Source organism: Onychomys torridus, chromosome 8, assembly GCF_903995425.1.
Source record: "Onychomys torridus chromosome 8, mOncTor1.1, whole genome shotgun sequence".
Taxonomy (NCBI): domain Eukaryota; kingdom Metazoa; phylum Chordata; class Mammalia; order Rodentia; family Cricetidae; genus Onychomys; species Onychomys torridus.
Genome location: NC_050450.1, coordinates 89,813,110 through 89,838,408, shown reverse-complemented (window position 1 = coordinate 89,838,408; position 25,299 = coordinate 89,813,110). Strand labels below are relative to the sequence as shown.

Here is a 25,299-nt window from a genome sequence, read left to right as displayed (position 1 = left end):
GGGGGCAGGCAACAGGTGGGAACAACCCCTAGAAACTTCAAGGACTCAAGAGCCGTGGCTGTGGAGATGAATCACTCGTGGGCTCCTAGAGAAGAGTGTGGCTAACTGGCATGGGAGTTGGAGGTTAGAGGCGGCTGCTGAGAGACGGAAGGAACTTTGCTTTTCTCTCTTCTCATTGCTGAGAAGGTGAGGACAGCACTTTGGACAGACAGTAATTGTTTTTCTTTTTCTTTCTCTCTCTCTCTTTTTCTTTCTTTTCTTTCTTTCTTTCTTTCTTTCTTTTCTTTTTTTTTTTTTTTTTTTTTTTGTTGTTGTTCTAGAGTATATCTTTCTTTACACCCCAGACCACACCACTGGGCTGCCAAGACTCACGAGGAAAAAAAAGAGAGAGAGAGAGAGAGGGGGGAAAAATTACTTATATTTTATAATTCTCTTCCCTTTTCTGTTCCCCCAGGGAGAGGTAGAAATTCTTTAAACCAACACACTCACCAAGCTTGTCCTTTGCACCCAGTTCCCCCTTCCCTCCCCAGAATTTGGTATTTGGTGGATTCTGGATTCCTCTGAAGGCTTTTTCTAAACCAAGACTTGGGGAATTTTGTTAACAAGGCAATAAAAATAACTTTATTGTGTTACGGGAGGCACTCAAAAGAGCGTGGATGTGCGTGTGTGTGTGTGTGTGTGTGTGTGTGTGTGTGTGTGTACTACCCACACGCGCGCTCTCTCCTTAAAAAAAAAAAAATAAAACAATGTTTCTTTAAAAGTCTACGTCTGCAAATGCCATTAGATGTGGGTATAAGGTTTCTGATGATAATGTTGCCTGCTCGGGTTTTGGTTGGAGGGGACCTTGTGTGAGTGGGTTGACCCCTCCCTCTCCTCTCTCACATTTCACCTCAGAAATTTGTCACTCTCTCCCCACCGCAGGATTTAAAAGTGTGTCTGGGCCACCGGGTCCAGCCCTCTGCAGGCATTCACTCAGGGTCCCCGCGAAGAGAGCTTGTCAGTGTGGGTGGGTCAGAGGCAGGACAGTCAAAATGTTTAGCGCCCTAAGTAACAAATGCACGCACAAGGGACCCCGATAGTCAGCGTGTGTCAGGGGCCAGGAAGGCAGCCACGAAGCCTAGACAGGTGTGGGCATGCACATGCGTGTTACTGGCCACGTGTTTGTGGACTTGGAGGCAAAATTTTTGTTTGGGTTCCAGGGGTAAATTTTCCATTCAACATTTTCGTCTACTGTTAATTTTTTTTTTTTTTAATTACAAAACTCTGAACAGAAAAAGTGCAGTGCAAACCTTTGAACGGACTGAGGCAGGCAGCGGACAGCAGATGGATCCAGTAGCCCACAGCTGCGTGAGGAACCCCCACCCCCCGACCCCCGTCTGGGGCTGCCTTCGAAACCCCCACTCGGAAGGCAGCAGCGCTTCAGGGCTGTCCCATTATCCACCGACCCCGTTTTCCTTCCACCAAAAATCAGATTTCCCTGCGACAACAGCATACCCCGACTTCTCTGCTTCCTGCCTGGCAGCCACTCCTCACAGCCTGCCCCGGGCCGAGCGCATCTTCAATGAGCAACATCCTGCCTTCCCACAGACCCCTGACTGGCACTTCCCCATCTCTGAAGCTGGGCGAAGGCTCAACCCAGGCCCCGCTGGGAGCGCCAGAGAGATGGGGGCCGGCAGCCCAGGCCTGGTGGACGGCACCGGAGGATCGGGTGAGGACTACATGGTACTTGGGAGCACCGCCAGTGAGACGGAGAAGAAATCATCCAGAAGGAAAAAGGAGCGGTCAGGTAGGTGGTGGGAAGGACTCACCTTCCCTTTACTGAGTCACCCCGAGCAAGCTGTTTGCCCTCTCAGAGCCTAGGGACCCTTACTGTAAACTTCAAAAGACATTGTCTAACTTACTCAAATGGTGAAGGCGGCTTATACTGCAGGAGTTCTAGAAGTCTCTGGTGGCGGGGAGGATATTTTGTTCCTCCAGTATTTCTGGGTCTCTGCAAAGAATGTGCGTGAGCAAGTGATGGGTCAAGGAGGGTTTGGAGGGTGCACGGGATGGAGTCTCGGGGTTCACACTGGTGATTCTTGCTGAGCTAGGCTGCCTCTGCCTCTGCCTCTGCACACGGAGACCACACTCAGGCAGCCTCCGAATGGTCCCAGAGCCATAGCTGAAGCTCATCATTCAGCCAGGATTTTGGCTTGGGAGTTAAGAGTGATACCCAGACCCAGGACCCTCTATCAGGAGCCCAGAGGCAGAGGAGCAGGTCTGGGGCAGGGATGGGAGAGATGAGGGTGAGTGGGGTTTGGGGCAAACTGCCCAGAGTACCACCACACAGAGGTGGTACCTATACTTAGCGGACAGCTCACCTTGACAAGGTCTGGTGGGGCCTCAGGGAAGCCCGTGCAGCAAGGGGTTCTCTTTGGGGACCACAGCAGCCTTGGAAAAGTCAGAGAGCAGGTGGATGGAGGCAAGGGCCAAGGCCAGCTTTGGCAGGGAGTATGATAAAGATGGCTACTGAGGGCTGAAGCCCCCAGAGGTTGGAGATAAAGCATCTCTCCTGCCTAGCTTCTCCTCATCTTCCCATAAGGCCCTCCCACCCCCTAGTGACCTTTTGTCTGGACCCCTGCCTCCTCTCCCACCTTGCCCAGAATGCACTGCCCCACCACCCTTACATTCCTGATAGCAAATACTCGCTGACCTGAACATATAACGGGCCTCTCCGGGCCTAATCAGAGGCAGGGATGGGGGGGGGGCACTAATTGACAAAGGAGAACTTGCTGGGTTTCTCTTCGTAAGCCCCCTTTGACCTAGTGTTCATATCAGGAGTATCCACTTCTTGACTGAGCACTAGATCCTAGAAAAGAGGTCTTGTCTCTGGAGAGCTCAGGCTGAGAGGAAGGGGAGACCTGAAGGCTATGTTCTGAGAGGTGGGGGGGGGGGGGGGGATGAAGGAAGGAAGTTACACGTGGTGGGAGCTGCAGACAGCAGTTTTTTTGAGTCCCACAATGCAAATGGGGACTGCAGGTTCTATTGGTATCCCCATTCCACACTGTGAAAAACAAGACAGAGTTTGAGAGAACAGGGCCTGGTGGCACAAAACCATAATCCCAGGACTCAGGCCTGGACTTTTCTATTTGGGGGATGAAAATTTCTTGTCTGAAAAATCAGACAAACCAGATTCGGTCCTCTAAGAAGTAAAATGAGCCCCTGGATTTTAAACTCCAAACTCCACACCTTCAGGAGATTCCCCGCCCAGTCTTCATATGGTATTTGATCCCAAGGCTTGAAGCTCCTTCTGGATGTACTGACAGTGGGTGGCGATGACCACAGTACATCCTCATGGCTAAGGGGAGAGGCCCTTTAGAGCCCCAGTGGTTAAACCTGGCAGGTGGGATCAACCGTTCTGACTAACTCCACTGAGTGAGTGTTGGGGTGGATAGAGCAGGTGCGGGCCCCTCCCACCCAGGGCTGGAGCTCTCTCCTTGGTAGTACCTGCCACTCTTGCTCCTCCAGTTCCGTTGGCATCTTGAAGCACCTAGCCACTTTCCAGTAGACTGAGGGCCAAGGGTGTGGGACCAGGAGCTGGGAGATTTCTGGACTCAGGCGAAGTCTCAGCAAAACCCAATGAACCATCCTTCCCTCTTGGCAAGTAGCCAATAGCAGTGCTTTGGAGAGGGAGCATCCACGTGTCTCCTCGGAAAGTCAGCCCCTGACCCAGAAAGACCCCCACTCATGGGGGCCCTGGGTCCCCCCTCTTGGGGCTCTCCCAGATCAGCAGTGGAAACAGACCTCAGGAGAGGGGCGGTGAGCTGACTTTCCCTCCATCCCATGTGGCTGGTCAGCAGGGAGATCTTTATTGCCCAGGTGCCTGTGTTGGAATTTAACTGCAGAGGAAGGAGGCAGGAGGGTCAGCTTCCTAAGGGCCTCACGGGGGGGGGGGGGGGGGGGGGGGGGGGGCTGGATGTCACAGGCAAGGCTCACAACTGACTGCAGAATCTGGAAACCTCAAAAGAGACAAACCACAGAAAAGCCCCTGAGCTACCCCGGGGTCTGAAGTCAGGTCTGGATCCTCTAATGAATGAATTTTTTTGTTGTTGTTCATCCCTGATTACCATGAGGGGCCTGGGGATCCAACCTAGAGCCTGATACATGTCTGGCAAGAGTTCTACCACTGAGCTACATCCCCAGATACTTAATTTTGATTGTTTTTGTTTTATTTTTGTTTATTTGAAACAGGGTCTCAAATAAGCCAGGTTGGCTTCAAACTCACTATGTAGCCAGGGCTAGCCTTGAACCTCTTGATTCTGTCTCTACTTCCAAATGTACTCAAACATTATTTACCTTGATTGCCGGGATTCAGGGTACCTCATCCAAGACTCCATGAGTCAGCCCAGGAAAGTTGACTGGCCTTGCCCACTGTGCTTCATGGTCAGGTAGATGGAAGGACAGGGTCATTGCAACTTTGAGAAAGCTGTTACCGTCTTGCAGCCTCTACTTCCGGAGCTAAGAAATAGGAATGTAACGATGTCACTTACCACCTAGAGCAGCTGGGTGGGTTGAGTACAGTGATCTGATAATTTCACATTGCTTCTGGTGCATAATGAAAGTTCCACAGCAGCTGTGGCTGGTATTGAGTCTATATTTCCTGAACTAAGACTTTAGAACAATGGTTCTCAACCTGTGGATCTCAACTCCTTTAGGTGTCAAAGACCATTTTCCCAAGGGTCACCTAAGACCACTGGAAAACAAAGACATTTACATTACAATTCATAACAGTAGCAAAGTTACAGTTATGAAGAAGCAATGAAAATAATTTTATGGTTGGGGGTCCCCACAACATAAGGAACTGTATTAAAGGGTGACAGCGTTAGGAAGGTTGAGAACTGTTGCTTAAGAACATAGGATGAAGGCTGGCAGTGGAGCTCAGTGGGTAGAGTACCCAAGCATGCCTGAAGTCCCCTGGGGTTTGGTCCATACTTCATAAATAAGATGTCATAGTGAATGCCTGGAGGTGGAGGCAGGAGAATCAGAAGTTCAAGGCAGTCCTTTGCTTGTTGGAGTTTCCAGACCAACCTGGGATACATAAAACCCCGTCTTAAAAAAAAAAAAATTGTGGGAACAGTAGAATTGAATATTCCAGATGCACTGTCTCAGAAATTCCTGGGTCCGTGGGATATGTGAACTTCTTGCAATCTTTTTGTCCTAAACTCCAGTAGTGACAATTAGTGCTGTGGAGGGAAGGGTAGGGACGGGTGTTATTGTGTCTCACATTGGCTGGCTCAGGAGGCTCCAGCCTGGGACTCTGCGCCCATCTCCATCACCAGCGCACCCCTACCCGCTGCTCCCCGACCTTGCTCCCTTGGAAGCTGAGTCGCTATAGAAGAGGATCTAGAAAGCCGGGTGCCCCTCCCCCACCCTAAGAGGTCTCGGGAGACCCGCAGTGCAATCTTATCTTACCCATCCCCAGCCCTGGCCGGGGGTGTTAAAGATCCCTACTGGCAGGGACAGCTGCGAAGCCACTGCTGTTTCCCCGTAAACTGTCAGGCTACTACTGTAGTCGTCTTTAATTTATGGGAATGGGGGATCTCTCGGTGACTTCCTGACCAGGTTCAAGGGAAGGTTGCGTGTGACCAGCGCGGCTGCCCCGCTGCCCCAGAGCAGCACTGGGGCCCCCGGGTCCCAACGCCCCTCAGTCGGCCAAGCAGCGCCTTTGTCAGACTCCGGCACCGAATTCTGTCCTCTGAGGTCTTTTCTCCAGTGCCCCGCACAACTATCCAAACCCTCATTATTCATTATTCTCATCCTCTCTCTCTCTCTCTCTCTCTCTCTCTCTCTCTCTCTCTCTCTCTCTCTCTCTCCCCCCTCCCTCCCTCCCTCCTTCCCTCCCTCCCCATTTCTTCTTTCTCTCTTCCCTCCTCTTTTTCTCTCTTTCACTTTCTCCTGTCTTCTCTCTTTCTCCCTCACCCCGTCTCCTCCTCCTCCTCCTCCTCCTCTCTTCCTACAGAGCCACACCTTGTGCTGACCTCCTCACACATCCTGCCTTTTCTTCTTCCCTCCCCGACTTGGCCCTTTTGCTCTGGAGTTTTCTCTCCCCTAGTCTACATATTTTAACATCCAGCTCAAAAGCCATTCTTTCTGATAGTACTTTCTCCCCGTTTAACGTCAGTGGCTCTAACTGTGCACAGCATTATATCAATGAGAACAATAGTCAGAAAGCTTCAACTCCACCGAGTGGGGGTGGCCACACCTGAAACCCGGCAGACTGGCATAGGATGGCAAAGTTGAGGCTAGCCTGAGCTAAGCAGAGAGAGCTGTCTCAGAACAAACAGGGCTTCAGACTGTCCTGTGGTTCTAGAGCCTGAGCTGATCTCCAGGCTGTTGCAACTTCATAAAGGGACTTGGCTGCGATTTCTTTCCTTGTGGACGATCTTTTCGAAGTCCTTTTTTTTTCTTCTTGTGGTCCAAAACACACAAGAGAAAAATCGGCATCCTTACAATTTGGGGATGACCTTTGGTAGCAGCCACCCACAGATCCACTGTTGTAGGGCAGATTTCCAGAATCGTTTCATCTTGCAAAATGGACTTTCTCTTTGGATCAGACCCCCCAAACTCCTGGCAGCGGCCTGCCTCTCAGAAAGAGCTTGGGAGTTATAGGTATCTCATGTGTGGACTCACGAAGCAGTTGTCTCTTTGTTACCGGCTTATCCACTCTGTGCCCGGGACTCATATCAGGTCCATACTTCCTGATCCGGTCAGTCCTCAAGTTTCATTGACATGGTAGCACGTGGTCGGGGTCTCTTCCTTTCAAGACTGAGTAATAATCCGTTGTGTGTTTTGTCACATTTTTCTTGTCTGCTCATCTATTGATAGGCACTTATTTCCATCACTAGGCGATTGTGAGTAATGCCTCAGGAAACGCGTACATGTATCTCTTTGACCTTGTGTTTTCACTATTTTTTTTTTTTTTTCATTTCAGATGTATTCCCACAAGTGGAACTGTCGGGTCATACTGTTATTCTATGTTTAATTAAAAAAAAAAAAAGATTTGTGTGTGTGTGTGTGTGTGTGTGTGTGTGTGTGTGTGTGTGTGTTCGAGATTGTGTGCCCGCGCATGCACATGCATGCATGCATGTGCCAGTGTGTAAGATGGCCAGAAGAGGGAGTCGGTTCCCTCAGACCCAGAGTTGCAGGCATTTGCAAAGTGCTCACTCAGCTTGTTATCTGGCTGCTGGGGTCCAGACTTCAGTCCTCATGGCTCTGCAGCAAGTCCTTTTTGTTTGTTTGTTTGTTCATCTGTTTTTTTGTTTTGTTTTTGTTTTTGTTTTTGGAGACAGGGTTTCTCTGTGTAGTTTTGGTGTCTGTCCTGGAACTCACTCTGTAGACCAGGCTGGCCTTGAACTCACAGAGATCCGCCTGGCTCTGCCTCCCGAGTGCTGGGATTAAAAGCATGGGCCACCACTGCCCAGCTACAGCGAATACTCTTAGTTGCTGAGGCATCTCTCCAGCCCTATGTTTAATTTTCTGAGGACCTTCAGACTGCTTGTCATAGCAAGTGTGCCATTTTGCAGTCCCCTCAATAGTGCACATGAGGGTTTCTTCACATCTTAGCCAACACTTTTTATTTTCTGGTTTTGTTTGTTTGCAGACCTCCCTCCCTGTGCATGGGGTGGGGCTGGAGGCACAGGCATGTGTGTGGATGCTGGTGGACAACTTGCTGGAGTCAGTTCTCTCCTTGACCATGTAGGTCCAGGGGATGGAACTCAGGTCCTCATGCTTGGCAGCAAGTGCCTCTACCCCTGAGCCATCTCCCTCACCATGTTTTGTAGGTGGACTTTTCTGTCCCACCAGCCAGCTCTCAAATAACCACACAGAGACTTATTATTAATTATAAATGCTCAACCAATAGCTTAGGCTTGTTACTAACCAGCTCTTACATCTTAAACTAACCCATTTTTATTCCTTTACTTGCTGTCACATGGCTCATGGCTTGTTACCTCATTTTGTACATGTCCCATTTCCCCTGCATCTGACTGGTGACTCTGTCCTTCTTCCCAGTGTTTGCTCAGTCTGGCTCAGCTTCTGCCCAAACTCTTCCTGACTAGCTATTGGCCAGTTGGCTCTTTATTAAACCAGTGAGAGCAACACATCTTCACAGTGTACATAAGGATTATTCCACAGCACTGGTTTTTTGTTTGTTTGTTTTGCTTTTGTTGCCTGTGTTTTGGGTGTTATACCAAAGAAGACATGGCCAAATACAAAGTCATTAAGATTTGCCCTCTACTTCCCCCAGGGAGTTTTATATTTCTAGGAGTTGTATTTAGGTCTCAGCCCATCTTGTTCATTTTTATTTGGTGTGAGGTAAGGACTCAGCACCATTTTTTGCTCTCATTGTAGTAATTAAAAAAAAATTTTTTTTTACATCCTGACCACAGTTTCCTTTCCCTCTTCTCCTCTCAGTTCCTTCTCTTCCCCACCATACTTCTGTCCCACACATCAACTCTTCCTCCTCCTCCTCCGTTTCTCTCCAGAAAAGGGCATATCAAACATGGCATATCAAGTTGCAGTAAGACTAGGTACCTCCCCTCGTATTAAGGCTGGACGAGGCAACCCAGTAGGAGGAAAGAGTCCCTAAAGCAGGCAAAAGGGTCAGCGCTGCTCCCACTGTTAGGAGTCCTACAAGAAGACCAGGCTACACAACTATAACATATATGCAGAGGGCCTAGGTCAGTCCCACACAGGCTCCACAGCTGTTGGTCTAAAGTTCATGAGTTCCCACTAGCTTGGTTCAGTTGTCTCTGTAGGTTTCCCCATCATGATCTTGATGACCCTAGCTCATAGAATCCCTCTTCCCCCTCTTTGATTGGATTCCTGGAGCTCGGCCTGGTGCTTGGCTGTGGATCTCTACATCTGCTTCCATCAGTTACTGAATGAAGGCTCTGTGATGACAGTTAGGGTATTCACCAATCTGTTTACCAGGGTAGGCCAGCTCAGGCACCCTCTCTACTATTGCTGGTAGTCTAAGCTGGGGTCATTCTTGTGGATTCCTGGGAACTTCTCTAGCACCAGGTTTCTCCCTATTCCCATGATGTCTCCCTCTATCATGGTGTCTCTTTCATTGCTCTCCCACTCCATCCCTGTTCCAGCTCGACCATTCCCTTCACTTACGTTCTCATCCCCCATCCCCTACCCTCTCTTTCCCCTCCTCACCCCCAGTTTATTTGGGAGATCTCATCTACTTCCCCTTCCCAGAGCAATCCATGCCTCCCTCTTAGGGTCCTCCTTGTTAGCTAACTTCTCTGGAACTGTGGAAGCTAGTTAACAAGGAGGACCCTAAGATGAACATGTCTTCAAAAGTTTCTCAGCCATTTGAGATTCCTCTGTTGAGAATTCCCTGTTTAGATCTGTATCCCGAATTTAAATAGGATTATTTGGTTTGTTGATGTCTAGATTTTTGAGTTATTTGTATATTGTGAAGATCAGCCCCTCTGTCAGATGTGGGGTTGATGAAGATCTTCCCCCACTCTGCAGGCTGCCATTTTGTCTTATTGACAATGTACAGATACTTCTCAGTTTCGTGAGGTCCCATTTATTAATTGTTGATCTTAGTGCCTGCACTATTATGTTCTGTTCAGGAGGTTGTCTCCTCTGCCAGTTCATTCAAGGCTATTCCCCACTTTCTCTTCTATCAGGTTCAGTATGTCTGGATTTACGTTGCGGTCTGTGGTCCACTTGGACTTGAGTTTTGTGCAGGACGATAGATATGGATCCATTAGCAATCTTCTACATGTCGACATTCAGTTATGACAGCACCATTTGTTGAAGATGCGTTCTTTTTTTCCACTGTATAACTTTGTCTTCTTTGTCAAAAATCAGGTGTCCATATGTGTATGCATGAATGTCTGGGTCTTCCATTACATTCCATTGATCAACCTATCTGATTTATGCCAAGACCATGTGGTTTGTGTTACTACAGCTCTGTAGTAGAGCTTGAAGTCAGGAATGGTGATACTTCTAGAAGTTCTTTTATTGTACAGGAGTGTTTTAGCTATTCTTTCTCAGCCCATTTATTGTTTGATTGTTTTGTTGTTTTTTGTTTGTTTAATTGGTTGGTTGGTTGGTTGATTTTTTTGAGACAGGGTTTCTCTATGTAGCTTTGGATGTCCTGGAACTCACTCTGTAGACCAGGTTGGCCTCAAACTCACAGAGATCTGCCTGCCTCTGCCTCCTGAGTGCCAAGATTAAAGGCGTACACATTTATTATTTGTATATAGGAGGGCTACTGATTTTTTTTAGTTAATCTTGTATTCAGCCACTTCACTAAAGGTGTTTATCAGCTGTAGGAGTTCCCTGGCAGAATTTTGGGAGTAGCTTATGTATACTACCATACCACCTGCAAATAGCCATACTTGGACTTCTTCCTTTCCAATTTGTATGTCCTTGATCTCCTTCAGTTGTCTTGTTGCTCTAGCTAGAATGTCAAGTACTATATTGAATAGCTATGGAGGGAGTGGACAGCTTTGTTTTATTCCCGATTCTAGTGGAATTTCAGCACCGTTTGTGTGTATTTGTGTGTTGTGTATGTGGTGTGTGTGTGTGTGTGTGTGTGTGTGTGTGTGTGTGTGTGTGTACAGTCTCCCCATTACCATTTGTTACAGAGCTATCTATTACTTCCCATTGTGCAGCCCTGGCCACCTATTGAGAATGAACTTCTGGCCTCTCTCCTCTATCCCATTCACTGTATTTCAGTTGGTTATCGTACTTTATAATACATTTTGAAATTAGGAGGCCCAAGGTTCCCAGTTTTTCTTTCCTTCTGAAGATTATCATGACTATTTGGAGTCCTTTGACATTCTATTTTCATAAGAATTTAAGTTTTGGAGGCTGGAGAGATGGCTCAGGGGTTAAGAGCACTGATTGCTCTTCCAGAGGACCCAGGTTCAATTCCCAGCCCCCACATGGAGGCTCACAACTGTAACTCCAGTTCCATGGGATCTACTACCTTCACACCAATACACAGAAAAGTAAAGTTAAATAAATTATTTTTTAAAAGGTCATGTTTTTAAAAAAGGAATTTAGGATTTGCTTATGGTCCAAAATGTTGTTGGAATTCTGACAGGGTTTATATTGAATTTGCTATGGTGCTCTGTGTAGTGTGGACATTTTAGCAATATTGTCTTTTAGTCTGTGAACACTATGTCTTTCTGTTTATTCATATTTAATTTCTTCTGGCAACATCTGTGGCTTTCGGGATAGAGGCCCTTGGTCTCTTTAGCTCAACTTATTCTGAAGTATTTTTAATGCTATCACTTTAACTTACCTTTTGGGTTGTTCATATACTTAGACACAAGTGATGTCTTTATTCTCTTTTACAACCTTGATGAACTTATCAACTCTAAGTTCCTGCTTGTGGGACATGTAAGACTGTGGCATCTGTCAAGATGATTTTACCTTGCTTGTTTTTCAAAAAAGATTTAAAACTTTTTACTTTTTGTGTATGAGTGTTTTGTCTGCGTGTATATCCATACACCATATGTATGCAGTGTCCGTGGAGGCCAGAAGTGGGTGTCAGAGCCCCTGGATCTGGAGTTACAGTTAGTTGTGAACCACTGTGTGGGTACTGGGAACCGAACCCAGGACCTCTGTGAAAGCAGCCAGCGCTCTTTACAGCTGTGCCATCCCTCCAGCCCCTGGTTTCACCCTCACTTCTTTTCTAGCCTGATGGTTCTGTCTGGAACTTCTGGTGCCGGGGTGCTGGAGGTGGTGTGGTGGGTTTTTGTTTTTGTTTTTGTTTTGTTTTGTTGTTTTGTTTTTCTAGACAGGGTTTCTCTCTGTAGCTTTTGGAGCCTGTCCTGGACTGTGTAGATACCTGCCTCTCTCTCCTGAGTGCTGGTATTAAAGGTGTCCACCCCGCCGCCGCCACCACCACCACCACCACCACCACCACCACCACTGGCTATCTTTACCTTATTCTTGATCTTGGAGGGGAAGCTTGAGATTTTTCACCACTGAGTATGATACTAGCAGCGGACTTTTCATGTAGGGCCTTTATGGGGTTGAGGTCATCTCTCTCTATCTCCATCTCTCTTCTTTTATTTCTTCTTTCCTTCCTTTCTTTTTTTCCAAGATAGGGTCTCATTGGGTAGCCCTGACTGTCCTGGAACTTGCTCTGTAGCCCAGGCTGGCCTGGAATCCACAGAGATCCACCTGCCTCTTCCTCCCTAGTGCTGGGACTAAAGGCATGTGCCACTACTCCCATCAGGAATTTTTTCTTGATCTCCCTTGTTGCAGGCTTGGACTGGGTCATATTCCTAGCTCCACGATGTCATCAACCCCAGGTACCCTTGCATCCAGAATCACAGATGCCTGTGACTCTACACCTTCCCTCAAATAGAAAGATCTAGAGGGCAGAAGGAGGTCAGATTCCTCTGTAAAGTCTTCCTAGTGACACGTTTGCACATAGGAGGCACTCTCTTAACATCTACTCAATGGAGCCCAGCATTCCTTCCTTCCTTCCTTCCTTCATTCATTCACTCTTGATTGTCTTGCTCTCTGAGAGTATGCCACACTGCCTGGCACGAAGGTCTCCATCCTGTGCCATACATATCTGAAATGCATCAGGACTCTGAAAGTCTCACTTAGAAGGGTGTTTTCAAAAGCAACAAACTTCAATCCTAAAGCCAGCCCAGAGTCGAGGTGCATAAACACGTGGGCTGAGCTGACCGAAGGATCTCCCATGAGGCAGGGGTTCAGGTGAGCCCAAGCACCCTTCTCTCTTCACAGTCTCTCCCTGAGACAGGCTGCATCCTGGGTGACCATGGACAGTGACCTAGGCTCTGTCAGACCCATCTGCTCTCAACCAGGCCCGCTCGGTTCTTAGGTACAGTGCCGGGCAGGGTGTGTGTTGAGGGACATATAGCTTTTGCGGCTCCTCTTATTCCATCTCAAACCCGGAATCCCCAGCAAGGAGAAGCCCTAGGGCTCTGTGTGGCCAGTGTGGGAGGAGAGAGCAACTCTATACTTTGCCAGTGTCCCTCTGGGTCCCTTGCCTCTTAGTTACAGTTACTGCCCTGCTCGTCCTCTGAAAAACAGACCAGTCTCCAGACAGGCCCTCCGGCCTCAACCGCATCTGAACTCAGGAGCCTGAGCACACACACATCTTGCACCTGCTCAGGCTCCTGACCATGCACAGTGGCAAAGTTCTAGAAAGAGTCAGTTTCTGCTGAGGCAGCAGATTCTACCAAACATCTAAGATGGGAAGGAAGGTCCAAAGAACCATTAGACCTTGACAGGGCCAGCCAAAGGGCCGCCTTAGGGCTGCCCACTGTCTGGGTGGGGTAGAGCTCAGGGGCTGCCTACTCACTGACCTGTCACTCTGGCTTGAATAAACCAGGGACACCTGGTGCAGGGAGGAGTGGATGGTTTAGAAGCAGGTCTTACGTGCCTTTGCAGGCCCCAGAGGCAGCCCCTTACTCTAGTCCCCTCTTGGCCCCCACACTGGCCCTTCCTACCCATCTCTCTGCCTCTGGCCCAGGTGCACCCCATCCTTGACCGTTTCATGGTATTTTCCTGTTCTCTTCGCTCTCAGTGTAAAGGAACCGTGTAGACAGGGGCCTGGGTCCTGGACCCCACACTTTCTTTGGTGACAGCGAACGATGACACCTGAAACTTAAAAACCCAAAGCCCAGCACTGTCTGTGCCTTTCCAGTTCACCTCAAAGGCTGTTCCCCAGGCTGGGGGTAGAGCTCAGTGATAAAATGCTCACCTGGATTGTGAGGATGTGGGCCTGCTCTCTTGAAATGTACTTGGGGTGGGGGTGGGGTGGACACACACCCACCCATACACACACCCATTCACACACACACCCATTTACACACACACACACTCATTCACACTCATACACACACACCACACACACACCCATTCACACACACACACTCATTCACACTCATACACACACACCCATTCACACACACACACTCATTCACACTCATACACACACACCACACACACACTCATTCACACACACACTCATACACACACACACACACACACACACACACACACACACTGATGCTCCCACCTCCTTTACCATCCCCTCCCCCTCCTGCACCCCTCTTTCAGCTCACTGCTCCTCCTCTTGGCCTGCTCCTCCTCTCTCCGTCAATACTGCCCACCCTCACAGCTCCACCCCAGCAGGGACTCTCAGTGAAGACTCCCCAGTTGGCATTCCTGTTCCAGAAGGACCCAGGGCCCCCTCCCTGCTGTAAATTCCCTGGCACCTGCAGGACCATGGTGGGGTCTGGACATTGGGATGGTGCAGCACCCGGTGAAAAAGTCAAGCCGAGCAGAGAGGACAGGCAGCTCCCAGATGTGAACACCCAACTGGCCTCTCACTGTCTGTGTCTGATTCCTGCCTACCTCAGGGGACTTTCCAATCTCCTTCTGCAGCTAAAGGTGTCAGACCCAAGGAGTGTGGCAAAGAATCAGCCTCGAGACAGCTCAGGAAACCACAGATTCCTCTTTCAGGGACTTGCTAAGGTATCACCCCAAACAGACCTTTCTCTCTCCTCCCTGGGGCATCCCCCCCCCACGACCCAGACATTGTTCCCAGAGCACCTTGAAGTACAGTCTACATACTCATCATTCCCTGACAAATGGCTGTTGCCTTAAACTGACCCCATGTCCCTTAGCAAGCCATGTGGTCTCTGGGTCTTAATCTCTTTATCTGTTCAATGGGTTCATGTGTACTTTCCTGCCACACAGAATAACTAGCAGAAGAGGCTGGGGTGGGGTTCAGTGGGAAAGTACTTGCCTAGTATAAGAGCTCTGGGTTCTGTCCATAGCAAAAAGAGAAAGGAAAAATAATCCTAGGGAGAGGCTGTAACAGGAAGCAGGCTGATCTGTGTAAATGATTTCCTATGGAGGAGACCTGAGTTCTGGGCCCATTCTACCGCTAGGTTGCTGTGTGTCCACAGGCAGGTCCCTTGCCATCCCTCTGCTCAGCTGTAAACCAGCAAAGGACATAAGGGCATCCCAGAGTCCCCTTTCCTTGCTGCTCCGTCATTCTGAGATCCAGGTGTTGATTTAAAAGCCCAGAAGAAGTTTCTGTCTGGTAGAAAGAAATGCTTTATTCACCGCCAAATGCTGTTTGAATCTAGAGCATAATGAGTTCTGCCCGGCCTGTTGGAAATCATGCAAAACGGTGCGGTAGGATGGGAGAGCAGCAGTGCAGTCCTCCAAAGAGGCGTGTTCTACGGGGTCTGTCTGAGACTCTCCGTCACCCCGATATGGCTGTCTGCTGACTTTAAGAAACACTGCCAGGTCTGACAGCTCCTTCTGAAATGATGTAAAAGCCCACGGTGGGGACCACAATCACACATACATCCCGTCTGCATTTCTCTGGGCACTATCGAGTGTCCCCTTGTGGTCCTGCTTGATCTGAGGACTGTGCAGTACGGGGCAGGGGGAGGGCAGAGAGGTGAGGGGCGGCTCCTCACTAACCACAGAGGAAGTCATCAGTGTGCTCACCTCCTCCCTACACAGACCTGAACAGTGGATGGTTACTCTGTCCTGGAAGCTTGAGCCCCATGGAGGGCTCAAGCAATGGCAGCTGAGAGTGGCCACAGCTGCCGGCCTATCGAAAAGAGTGAAAATGGGAGAGTCACTCCAAAGACAGATCTTTGAAAGACAATCTTAGCTCGTGCCTGTAATTCCCATTCTTGGGATGCTGAGGCAGAAGGGTCAACATAAATGTAAGGACAGCTTGAGATTCATAGTGAGTTCTAGGACAGCCCATTCCCCATCTTGAGGGAGGAAGGAAGGAAGGAAGGAAGGAAGGAAGGAAGGAAGGAAGGAAGGAAGGAAGAAGATGGAGGGAGGGAGGGAGGAAGGAAGAAAGAAAGGAAGGAAGGAAGGAAGAAGATGGAGGGAGGGAGGGAGGAAGGGAGAGAGAAAGGCAGAGAGGAAGGCAGAGAGGGTGGACAGGTAGGTAGGTAGGCAGGCAGACATGCATCCTTTGTACACAGATCTGGGGCTGTGGTACCCTCTGATCTCCTTCTCTAGGTCTGTTAAATTATCTTTCAAACATCACGTCCAACAAGGTGTCTCCTGCCAGTCCTTTCAGACAGGCTCACCTGTGTGTCGTTTGCCAAGCGCCATCCAACGGCTAACACATCATCAGTCTCACTTTGCCTTCTGAGCAGCCTTATGATCGTGATGGGTGTAACTATTCTTGCCATGCAAATGAGGAAACTGAGGCCCGGAGAAGTACAGGGAGATTCAGCTGAGGTCAGGAAGCTCCTCCCTGAGGCCAGTACCTGCAGGTGCCAAGACCCAGGCTCTCCAAAGGGGTTTCAGATGCCTCTGCCAACATAGTTTCCCTCCACCCCCCTCCCCTGGGCCTGCACAGGAAGAGAAACTCCCTGGGGCATTCTGATCTTTGGGCTGAGGGCCATGGAAAGAAGAGAGGGGCCTTTGAGAGCAAACCATCAGCTGTGACTCAAGGGAGCAGAGGGGATGGGCTAAACAAGAGTGTCCAAGGCTGGAAGGGCCTCCGGTTCCTCCGGGCCAGTGAGGAAAAGCAAAAGAATTAGGGGAAGCCGGGGAGGGTGTTGGGCTCATGGCTTGAGAGAACTCTGACATCACTTCTTCATGGGAATGAGGGTCCCATCTAATCCTATCACTTTATATACGAGGAGACAGATCCAGAAAGGAGAGGGCAGGAGACTCAATAGAGATACACTTCATAGGGGCTGGAGAGATGGATTAGGGGTTGTGAGCACCAGCTGCTCTTCCAGAGGACCAGGGCTCATTTCCTAGCACCTACATGGAGGCTCACACACTTCTGTAACTCCAGATCCAGGGCATCTCATGTCCTCTTCTGGCCTCCTCTGGCATCAGGCACACACACGGTACACAAACGTACATGCAGGTAAAACACCCACATATATAACGTTTTTTTAAAAAAGAACCATGTACTCTGTGGTCAGGGTGCATGAGTTCCTTGATTGCAGTACTGTGCACCTGAACTGTGTGTGGATCTGGATTCAAATCTCTCTTTTCTCACTTTAACACTGCTGGGTAAGCTCCTAGGCCTCTGCTGAGCTTCTTCCCTCTAACCAAGAGTAGTTTATACAAATGCCTTCTATACGCCAGATAGTGGTCACAATCCTAAGAGAGACGTTAGCCAGAGGATCCAAGCTAATCCACACAACCGTGCCAAGAAACAGGGATGATCAGAGGAGCCACTGGCAGTGGGGTTTTGGTGAGGATCCAGGAAGTAGGTACATCTGATTGCAGAGAGCATGCCAGCTGTTAGCCACACCTGGCGGCAAGTGTAATCCCGGAACTGAGAGGGTGGAAGCAAGAGAATCATCGCTTTGAGGACATCATGAATTGACTCTGTCTGAAAAAAGAAAGAATGGAAGAGAAAAAGCCTGCTGTTTTAATCCCATCCCAGATTTTTCAATGGCATCTCGTGGAATTGAAACACTGGAACAATTAATATCTTGATATTTGCTCTGTAACTTAGGATTTAAGAGCATTCCTACACACATTAGCTTCTCCCGGTCTTCCTGAAGTCTTGGAGACCAAGACTCCGGTGTTGTGTTTTCAGATTAGCCTTGGCAAGACTGGCCTGGTAGTGCATTGACTTACAGACCCACCACTTGGGAAGTGGAGGCAGGAAGATGAGTCGTTGAAGGTCATCTTCCACTGCCTATCAAGCTTGAGGTCAACCCGAATAACATGAAAATTTGTCTTTAAAAAAAAAAATTAGCTTTGCAACTAGGTACTTTATTTTCTCGGAAAAGAAGAGAGTAGAGATTGAATCTGCAGTAAAAGTCCCCTGGCCTATCCACTCCTGCAGCTGTGACAAGGAGGCGCTGGGAAACACCGTGGGGCCCCCTGGGACAGGAGTTTGTGGGCAGCGTGAATCTCAGTGGTTCCCCGGCTTCCTGGCCTCAACCGGGTCAGATGTGCTCCTGGGAGGCCTTCGCATCCGCTGCGTGACCGACCCTCCTGGCCCGCCGCCAGGAGGGTTAGTGGCGCTGGCAGCCGCCAAGGCCGAAGGACTCCTAGGGGACCCGCCCCGGGACAGCACGTCCTTCCGTCCAGCCCACGCTCCGGCATCCTGGCCGGGTCTGGGCCCGCCTTCTCCGGCCTTGAGCCGGCGGCCACTGGGCAGAGAGCCGGTGACCGGCTCATCCCCTCCCCTAGCCTGCGGGGTTGGAGGTGGGGGATCCACCACGGACCCCATGGAGAGCTGAGCCACAAGTACCCTCCCCCACCCCACTCCCTCGCCTTCAGCCACCCTCCTGAGCGTCTCTCAGGCAGCCGATGAGGAGAAGACAGCTGAGCTACAAACAGGTTGCCTGAGAAGGGAAGCAGCCAGGACCAGAGTTGCAAACTGGATCTCGGGGTTAAAGTGGGGTCCCCGGCCATCTCCACACGTTGGCCTCCCAGCCAAGGATCTGAGTGACTTCCCTTGCCTGACTCATCGGCCTGCATCTTTCCACTGCACACCCTTAGGCTCAAGGCTCTGAGGACCAAGACCTCAGCTAGGTGTGGGCCAATTCTCTTGAGAGAATGAAAATAGATAGGGCACAGCTCACAGAAAGCCTATTTCCTGACCCGAGGTCTCCAAGACTAAAAAGAGTCAGGAAGAGAAAGCCCGATGTGTTACGGTTCCCTCCCCAGGCAGGAACAGTTCCTGTGGCAGTTGCCTGTCCAACTTTGTTAATTGTTAGTTGATTGTGCAGGTGTGTTAGTCCACTGCCGCTGCTAAGGGAGAGGCACAGCCACCCGCTCTTGAAATAAAATTGACGTTTCATCCTAGATGAGGGCTGTCCTTTCTGCACCAGACTTCACAGCTTGTAAACTCTTCAGAGACATCTCATATTGGGATGGTGTATGAACCAAAGCGCCTGGGTCTGAAGCCCGCCTTCCCCGCTTAGTGGTTAGGTGAAGCTGTTCCTGTGTCTGGTCTGTAAAGTATGGTCAATACTGAAACCACTCGGTTGGGTTAGTGTAAAGAAGAGGCAAATGCAGGCGGATACTGTTTTTCCAGGCCCTGTCATGGGTTAGGACTGAGCCCCAGTGTCTAATGGAAGCCCCAGGGTTCCAGAAGGTTCTCCAGACTTGGCCTTCTAGGGCAGACTCCAGTATGTGTGACCAGCTTCCTTGTCATGGCGATGCTGCTGGGGCCTGGGGAACATCCCAGCAATCTGGTCTTAAAGCAAAGGTGTATAACCTTGACCCTGCACCAGACTGATCCGGGGGACTTGCCAAAAGGTTGCTGAGGGGCTGGGGTGGGTGATAGTTCAGTTGACAAAGTGCTTGTTGTACAAGAACAATGACCTGAGTTCAAGCCCCAGTACCCATGTTTGGAAAAAAAAAAAAAAGATTCTGGCCTTTAATCCCAAGCACTCTGGAGGCCAAGGCAGGTGACCTCTGTGAGTTCGAGTCCAGCCTGGTCTACAGAGTAAGATCCAGGACAGCCAGAGCTGTTACACAAAGAAACCCTGTCTCGAAACAAACAAACAAAATTCTGGACAAAGTGATGAATGCCTGTAATGTTATGACTGAGCAGGTAGAGACAGAAAGAGCCCTGGGGCTTACTGGTCAACCAATCTAGCCAAACTGGTTAGTTCCAGGTTCAGTGAAGGACCCTGTCTCAAAAACTAAGGTAGAGGGCCAGTGAGATGGCTCAGGGGATAAGGCACTTACAGAAGAGCCCAGTGGTCTAGGTTCAGTCTCTGGAACCACACAGTGAACAGAGAGAACCAACTCCCGAGTTGCCCTCTGACTCCCTCCCACACACTAAATAAACATGTTGTTTTAAAGCCGAATGTAGTGAGTGACAGAGAAAGACAGCCAATGTTGACCACTGGCCTCCATGCACACACATACACGTGTGCACACACACAAACAAAAGTGTGCGTGCACACACATACAAAGGTTGCTGAGCTTCCTCTCTTACTTCTGTGAGTTTCTGCTGTAACAGTGATTTCTACTTCACACAAGTTTTCGATCAAAGCTGCTGCTGCTGCTGCAGGTCCCGTGGCCGGCAGGTCCCGTGGCCGGCAGTTTCTGGTGCAACAGTGATTTCTATTTCACACCAGTATTCAGTCAAACCTGCTGCAGGTCCTGTGGCTGGCAGCCTTCCCCTTCCCCTGCCTCACTGCTGACTTCCTTGACCAGACCAGGCATGGGCTCCAGGGCCAGAATACCAAATACCCAGAATGCCCTGGCAAGGCTGTAGGGTGCCCCTCAACCGCACCTCCATCGCTGGGAACTTTAAGAATTTGTCTTGGAGTGCAGGGCCCCTCGAGCTGCAGGCTACTGAGGCCTTCCTGGAGGCAGGCTGGAGCTAGGTACTTTAAACAGCGGGGCATAACCTTCACATGCCTTGGGAAGGAAAAATCTGGGTGGGTGCAGGGATTGCTGAGTGCTCCTGAGACTGGGACTAAAAACACGTTTTGACCATCTTTGGAACAAGATGCCAGAAGGAATGAGGAATACCACAGCTTCTCAGTGTCCTTTAAAAATGCTAGAGAAGCCAGAGAATGCTGCCCAGCTGTTTACGGACTAATGGAAGGGAACTGAACCCCCCCTCGGCTCACTCATGTCTCCCCCATTTGGGGCCTTCTCTTCACAGACAACCAGGAGAATGGAGGAAAGCCAGAAGGAGGCAGCAAGGCCCGGAAGGAGAGGACCGCCTTCACCAAGGAGCAGCTGCGGGAGCTAGAGGCTGAGTTCGCCCACCATAACTACCTGACCAGGCTCCGAAGATACGAGATCGCAGTCAACCTGGACCTTTCAGAGCGGCAGGTGGGGCCCATCCAATGTCAGTGTTCCACTGTTGTCTGCTCACCTCCCTTCCCATCGCCCTTGACTGGACCCCCTTCCTGTCCTCTACCCAGCCACGGTTCTCAACCACAGCTGCACCTGACATAAACCATCCCAGGGAGAATTATCTGAGTCCCACCCATGGAGCCTACTGTAATTGGTCTGGGATGGAATTTGAGCAGGCCAGGTTTCCAAAGGTCCTCCAGGTACTTCTCATGTGAACAAGGATTAAAAACATCTGATTTCCCCAGACTTGAACCAGTGTTTGCCTCTGATTCACCTAGACAACTGTTTAATTGGGGATTCTGAAAGCCAGGTATAATGGCACCCACCTGTAAACCCAGCACTTGGAAGGTAGAGGCTGGAGGATTGTGAGTTCAAGGCCACACTGGGCTACATAGTGAGCTGAGGCCAGCCTAAGGAACTGTCTTCAAAGAAATCGGAAGATGGGCTAGGGATGTAGCTCACTGATGGAGTGCTTGCTTAGCATGCAGGAAGCCCCGGGTTTAATCCCCACACCGTAAATAGGGCACGGTATTATGTCTGTAATCTCAGCACACTGCAGAGGCTGAGGTCAGAGGACCATAAGTTCAAGGCCATCCTTAGCTGCATAGTGAGTTCAAGGCCAGCCTGAGCTACATGAGACCCGTTTTTTTTTAATATAAAATAAAATGCAGATTCCAGGGAACAATTTTGCAGTAATAATGAGTGGGACTGGGAATCTGCATCTGAATTAAGTTCTCAGGTGTAGCAGATATGCAGCTGGGACACTGAGGGAAAGTTCCCTGGCCCTTGGCTTGGGCATTTCCTTGAAGCGTCACACCTGCTTTTAACAACATTTAATAGCAGTCTTCAGTTGCTAGAGTGCTCTGCAAGAGTGTTGGATTTGGAATCAGAAGGCTTAGATTCAATCTTGCCTCTGCCGCATCCCGGCCCCTGTGACCTCCAGGTTTCCATCTCTGTAATAGGATCATAAACCCAATGTCACGTGATACTGAAGGTCAGAGCCTTTAAAACATGTGTTGATCAGAGCCACAGAAAGTCAAAGGTGATTTATCAGTGTGCTGAAGGATGAGGCCTGCGGTCCCGTTCTCAGTTCTTGGGGGAGTAGAGGCTGAGAGACTTGGGGGGGGGGGGTTGGAAGAGCAGGCAGGGAGTACAGAAGAAGGGCAATGTAGAGTGATTTTTCAGAGACCCCCCCCCACACCCCGCCTGACATCTGGAGGCCCAGGCAGGCCTCTGGGCAGATCTGCCTGTTCTCCCTTCCTTCCCCCTCCCTGGACCCTTGGGGGATGGAGAGAAACATGTGAGGGCTCCAGATCCTGGACCCACTCAGCTTGAGCAACAGCATGGTGAGGGTCACCCTGGCCCTGGAGTGACCCTGGAGTGACCCTACTCCTCTGCTTCCTCCCTCAGGTCAAAGTGTGGTTCCAGAACCGAAGAATGAAGTGGAAGCGTGTGAAGGGGGGTCAGCCCGTGTCCCCTCATGAGCAGGACCCAGAGGATGGGGACTCTGCAGCTTCTCCAACTTCAGAGTGAGATGCACCAAAGACCAAACACCAAGAAAGACTGAACCCCCTTTCCTACACTCTCCACCAGTCCCACTGTCACCTCTTCCGACCAACCCAGAGAAGCTTCTGCATGCCTTATGACTCTTAGATGTGGAATTACCCAGTATGTGGGAGCCTTGAATTTCCCAGAGGTTGTAACCCCTCCCCCAGGGCCTCAGCTTCCCACACTCTCTTGAACTCCACTGTACCTGCTGGTCTGGGAAGATCTAGAAACAGCATCGGGGCACTCTTTTTCTGGGTCTCTTGGCGGCTCCCCACACATCCTGCCGTCCTCCTCTTCCATCAAGGTCTCCTCTGGGTCTGGCCCCCATCTGGCCTGTGCAGAATCCCTTCCTTGGTTCCAGCTGGTGACTTGTGAAAGCAAAACCCTCTCCAGATGTTCACACCATTGAGCTGGAGGCTAGAAAGTGGCTCCTGTATCTAAGGATGGAGAGGATAGCACAAGAGCTGATGGATGAGGACCTCTGGAGTAGAAGGTTCTCAGGCTGCAGCATCCTGTGCTCTCCAAGGACTCTCTACAAACCAGGACAGGAAAACAGTCCCTCTTCCTCCTTGGGATGCATTTTGGCCTATCCTGTGTGTTCCCCAAAGGCTGTTTGGTGAGAACTCCCAGGTTCACACACATGCACAGCTCAGACCTCAGACATGTCTTCTAAGGATGCTGCCGAAAGGTTTGGTGGGCAAAGAGCCTTCAGCAACAGCAGCCTCAGTATTAGATGCTGGGTCTCCCAGTCCCTGCTGATGTTGCAGAAGGAAGTCAGCAAGTATTTTAATTTCTTGCAAGTAGATTTGGTCATGGCTGTTTAAAAATAACCCAAGTTCCCTACACACACACATAAAAATAAAAGCTATGGGAAATGATTGTCAAATGGATTGGCAGGTTAGAGTATGTATCATTTATCCCTAGAGTATACTTCACATGTTTTTTTTTTCCCTTAAGATTACATCAAGCTAATTGTGCAAGGTCGATTCACTTTGTAAGAAAACTCTCAGAGAAATAAATCGACAAAAATGCAAGGTTTCTGGTCTTTTTCTTTATAGAATGTGGAGTCATTGGCTCTCATGTGTAATGCTGATTCTCATCTAATGATTACCCAGACAGTGTCTAGAAAAGAAAGAGAGGCCGGGCGGTGGTCGTGCACGCCTTTAATCCCAGCACTCAGGAGCCAGAGGCAGGCGAATCTCTGTGAGTTCAAGGCCAGCCTGGGCTACAGAGTGAGTTCCAGGAAAGATGCAAAGCTACACAGAGAAACCCTGTCTCGAAAAACCAAAAAAAAAAAAAGAAAAGAAAAAAGAAAAAAAAAGGAAAGAGAGAAGGGAGAGAAGTCACCTAGACCAAAGTACCCTCCCACAAAAGGTGGGTGCCGGTCTGGAGAGATGGCTCAGTGACTAGGAGCACTTGCCGCTCTTTCAGAGGACAGAGTTCAGTTCCCAGCAGACATCAGGCAGTACACAGCTGCTGTAACTCCAGTGCCGGGGATCGGACGTTGTCTTGTACTGTCTATGGGCATCGCACCCAAATGTGCATGTTCTCTAAATAAATAAATGTAATTTAAACATTTGTTCAAACTTGGGGCTGGGGAGATAGCTCAAGCTAGCCTACTTGATGATTTTTCAGACAGTGAGCTGGAGATGGAGAGATGGCTCAGTGGTTATGAACACCGGCTCCTCTTCCAGAGGACCCAAATTTGATTTCCAACACCCACATCATGGCTCACAACCACCTGTGACTCCAGTTCCAGGGGATCCAACACCTCCTCTGGCCTCCTTGAGTTTTAGGCACTCAAGTGGTGCACATACATGCACGCAGGCAAAGCACCCATACACATTATATATATATATTAATTTAAATGGACAGTGCCCAGAAAATGACACCAGAGGTTATCCTCTGGCTTCCACATGCATGTGCACAGAAATGCATGTGCACTCACACGTGTTCACATGCACACACCTGAACAAGCACAGAGAAGAATTAAAAACTGTAGCCAAATAGGATTGGTGGAGATGGTTCAGTAAGTAAAAGCCCTTGCCACCAAGCCTGAAAACCTGAATTTGGTCCCCAAGACCCACATTGAAAGAGGGATCTGACTCCTGCAAGTTGACCTCTGCCCTCCTCACATGCACCATGCACACATACATATACATATGTACGTACGTACTTAATGTAATTTAAAAGTTTTAAATTGTATAAAGGTGGCCCAACTGCTTTGCAATCAGAAGGCAATGTCCAACATTAGCCAACAACACTCACTTCTGAAAGAGAAAAATAAAATCCTTCAGGGTGAGAGTTGTCGTTCCTCAAAAGCTCCCACAGGGACTAAGTCTATTGAGTCTGGCAGTGAAGTGAATGCTCGCATATACATCACACAAATGCTCTCCAGGTTCTTTTACACACTCCCTGCACCTGTTTGCCTCCCCATCATTTGATCCATCAAGGCAGGGTGAACTGATTGATCAATGTTGGAGCCAACTGCTCTTCATGCTGGTAAAATGGTCCACCACCTGGGTATGATGGCACTTGGGAGGCTGAGGCAGGAGGATCAGTAGTTCAAGGCCAGCCTTGGCTACATCAAGAGTTTGAGGTTAGGTGCACTACTTGAGAACCTACCTGAGAGAGAGAGAGAGAGAGAGAGAGACAGAGACAGAGACAGAGACAGAGAGACAGAGAGAGACAGAGAAAGACAGAGGCAGAGAGAAAATGGGATTTATCAGATTAACACTACAGGGATGGAGTAGTCTAGCTATGGCCTCAGTGTGCTGGAGAGGCTGAGAAACGCGTACCTACCCAGTCCACAAAAGCCTCAGTCTTCCACTGAAGGCACAGAAGAGTCATTCAGTCCATGAAAGACTGAATTGACTTCAGGAGAGAATGGCGGCGGCAGTGGTG

The 25,299-nt window shown here is 49.5% G+C and overlaps 1 protein-coding gene across 1 annotated transcript; it reads left to right on the top strand.

Annotated features, from left to right (window-relative positions):
- The first annotated feature begins 1,287 nt into the window (after positions 1-1,287).
- On the top strand, positions 1,288-23,426 carry Meox1 (mesenchyme homeobox 1). Its single transcript, XM_036196746.1, has 3 exons — positions 1,288-1,786; positions 20,651-20,823; positions 22,258-23,426. Exons 1-3 carry the CDS (start codon positions 1,324-1,326, stop codon positions 22,378-22,380), a joined length of 759 nt encoding a protein of 252 aa, XP_036052639.1. The 5' UTR covers positions 1,288-1,323; the 3' UTR covers positions 22,381-23,426.
- The last annotated feature ends 1,873 nt before the right edge of the window (positions 23,427-25,299 follow it).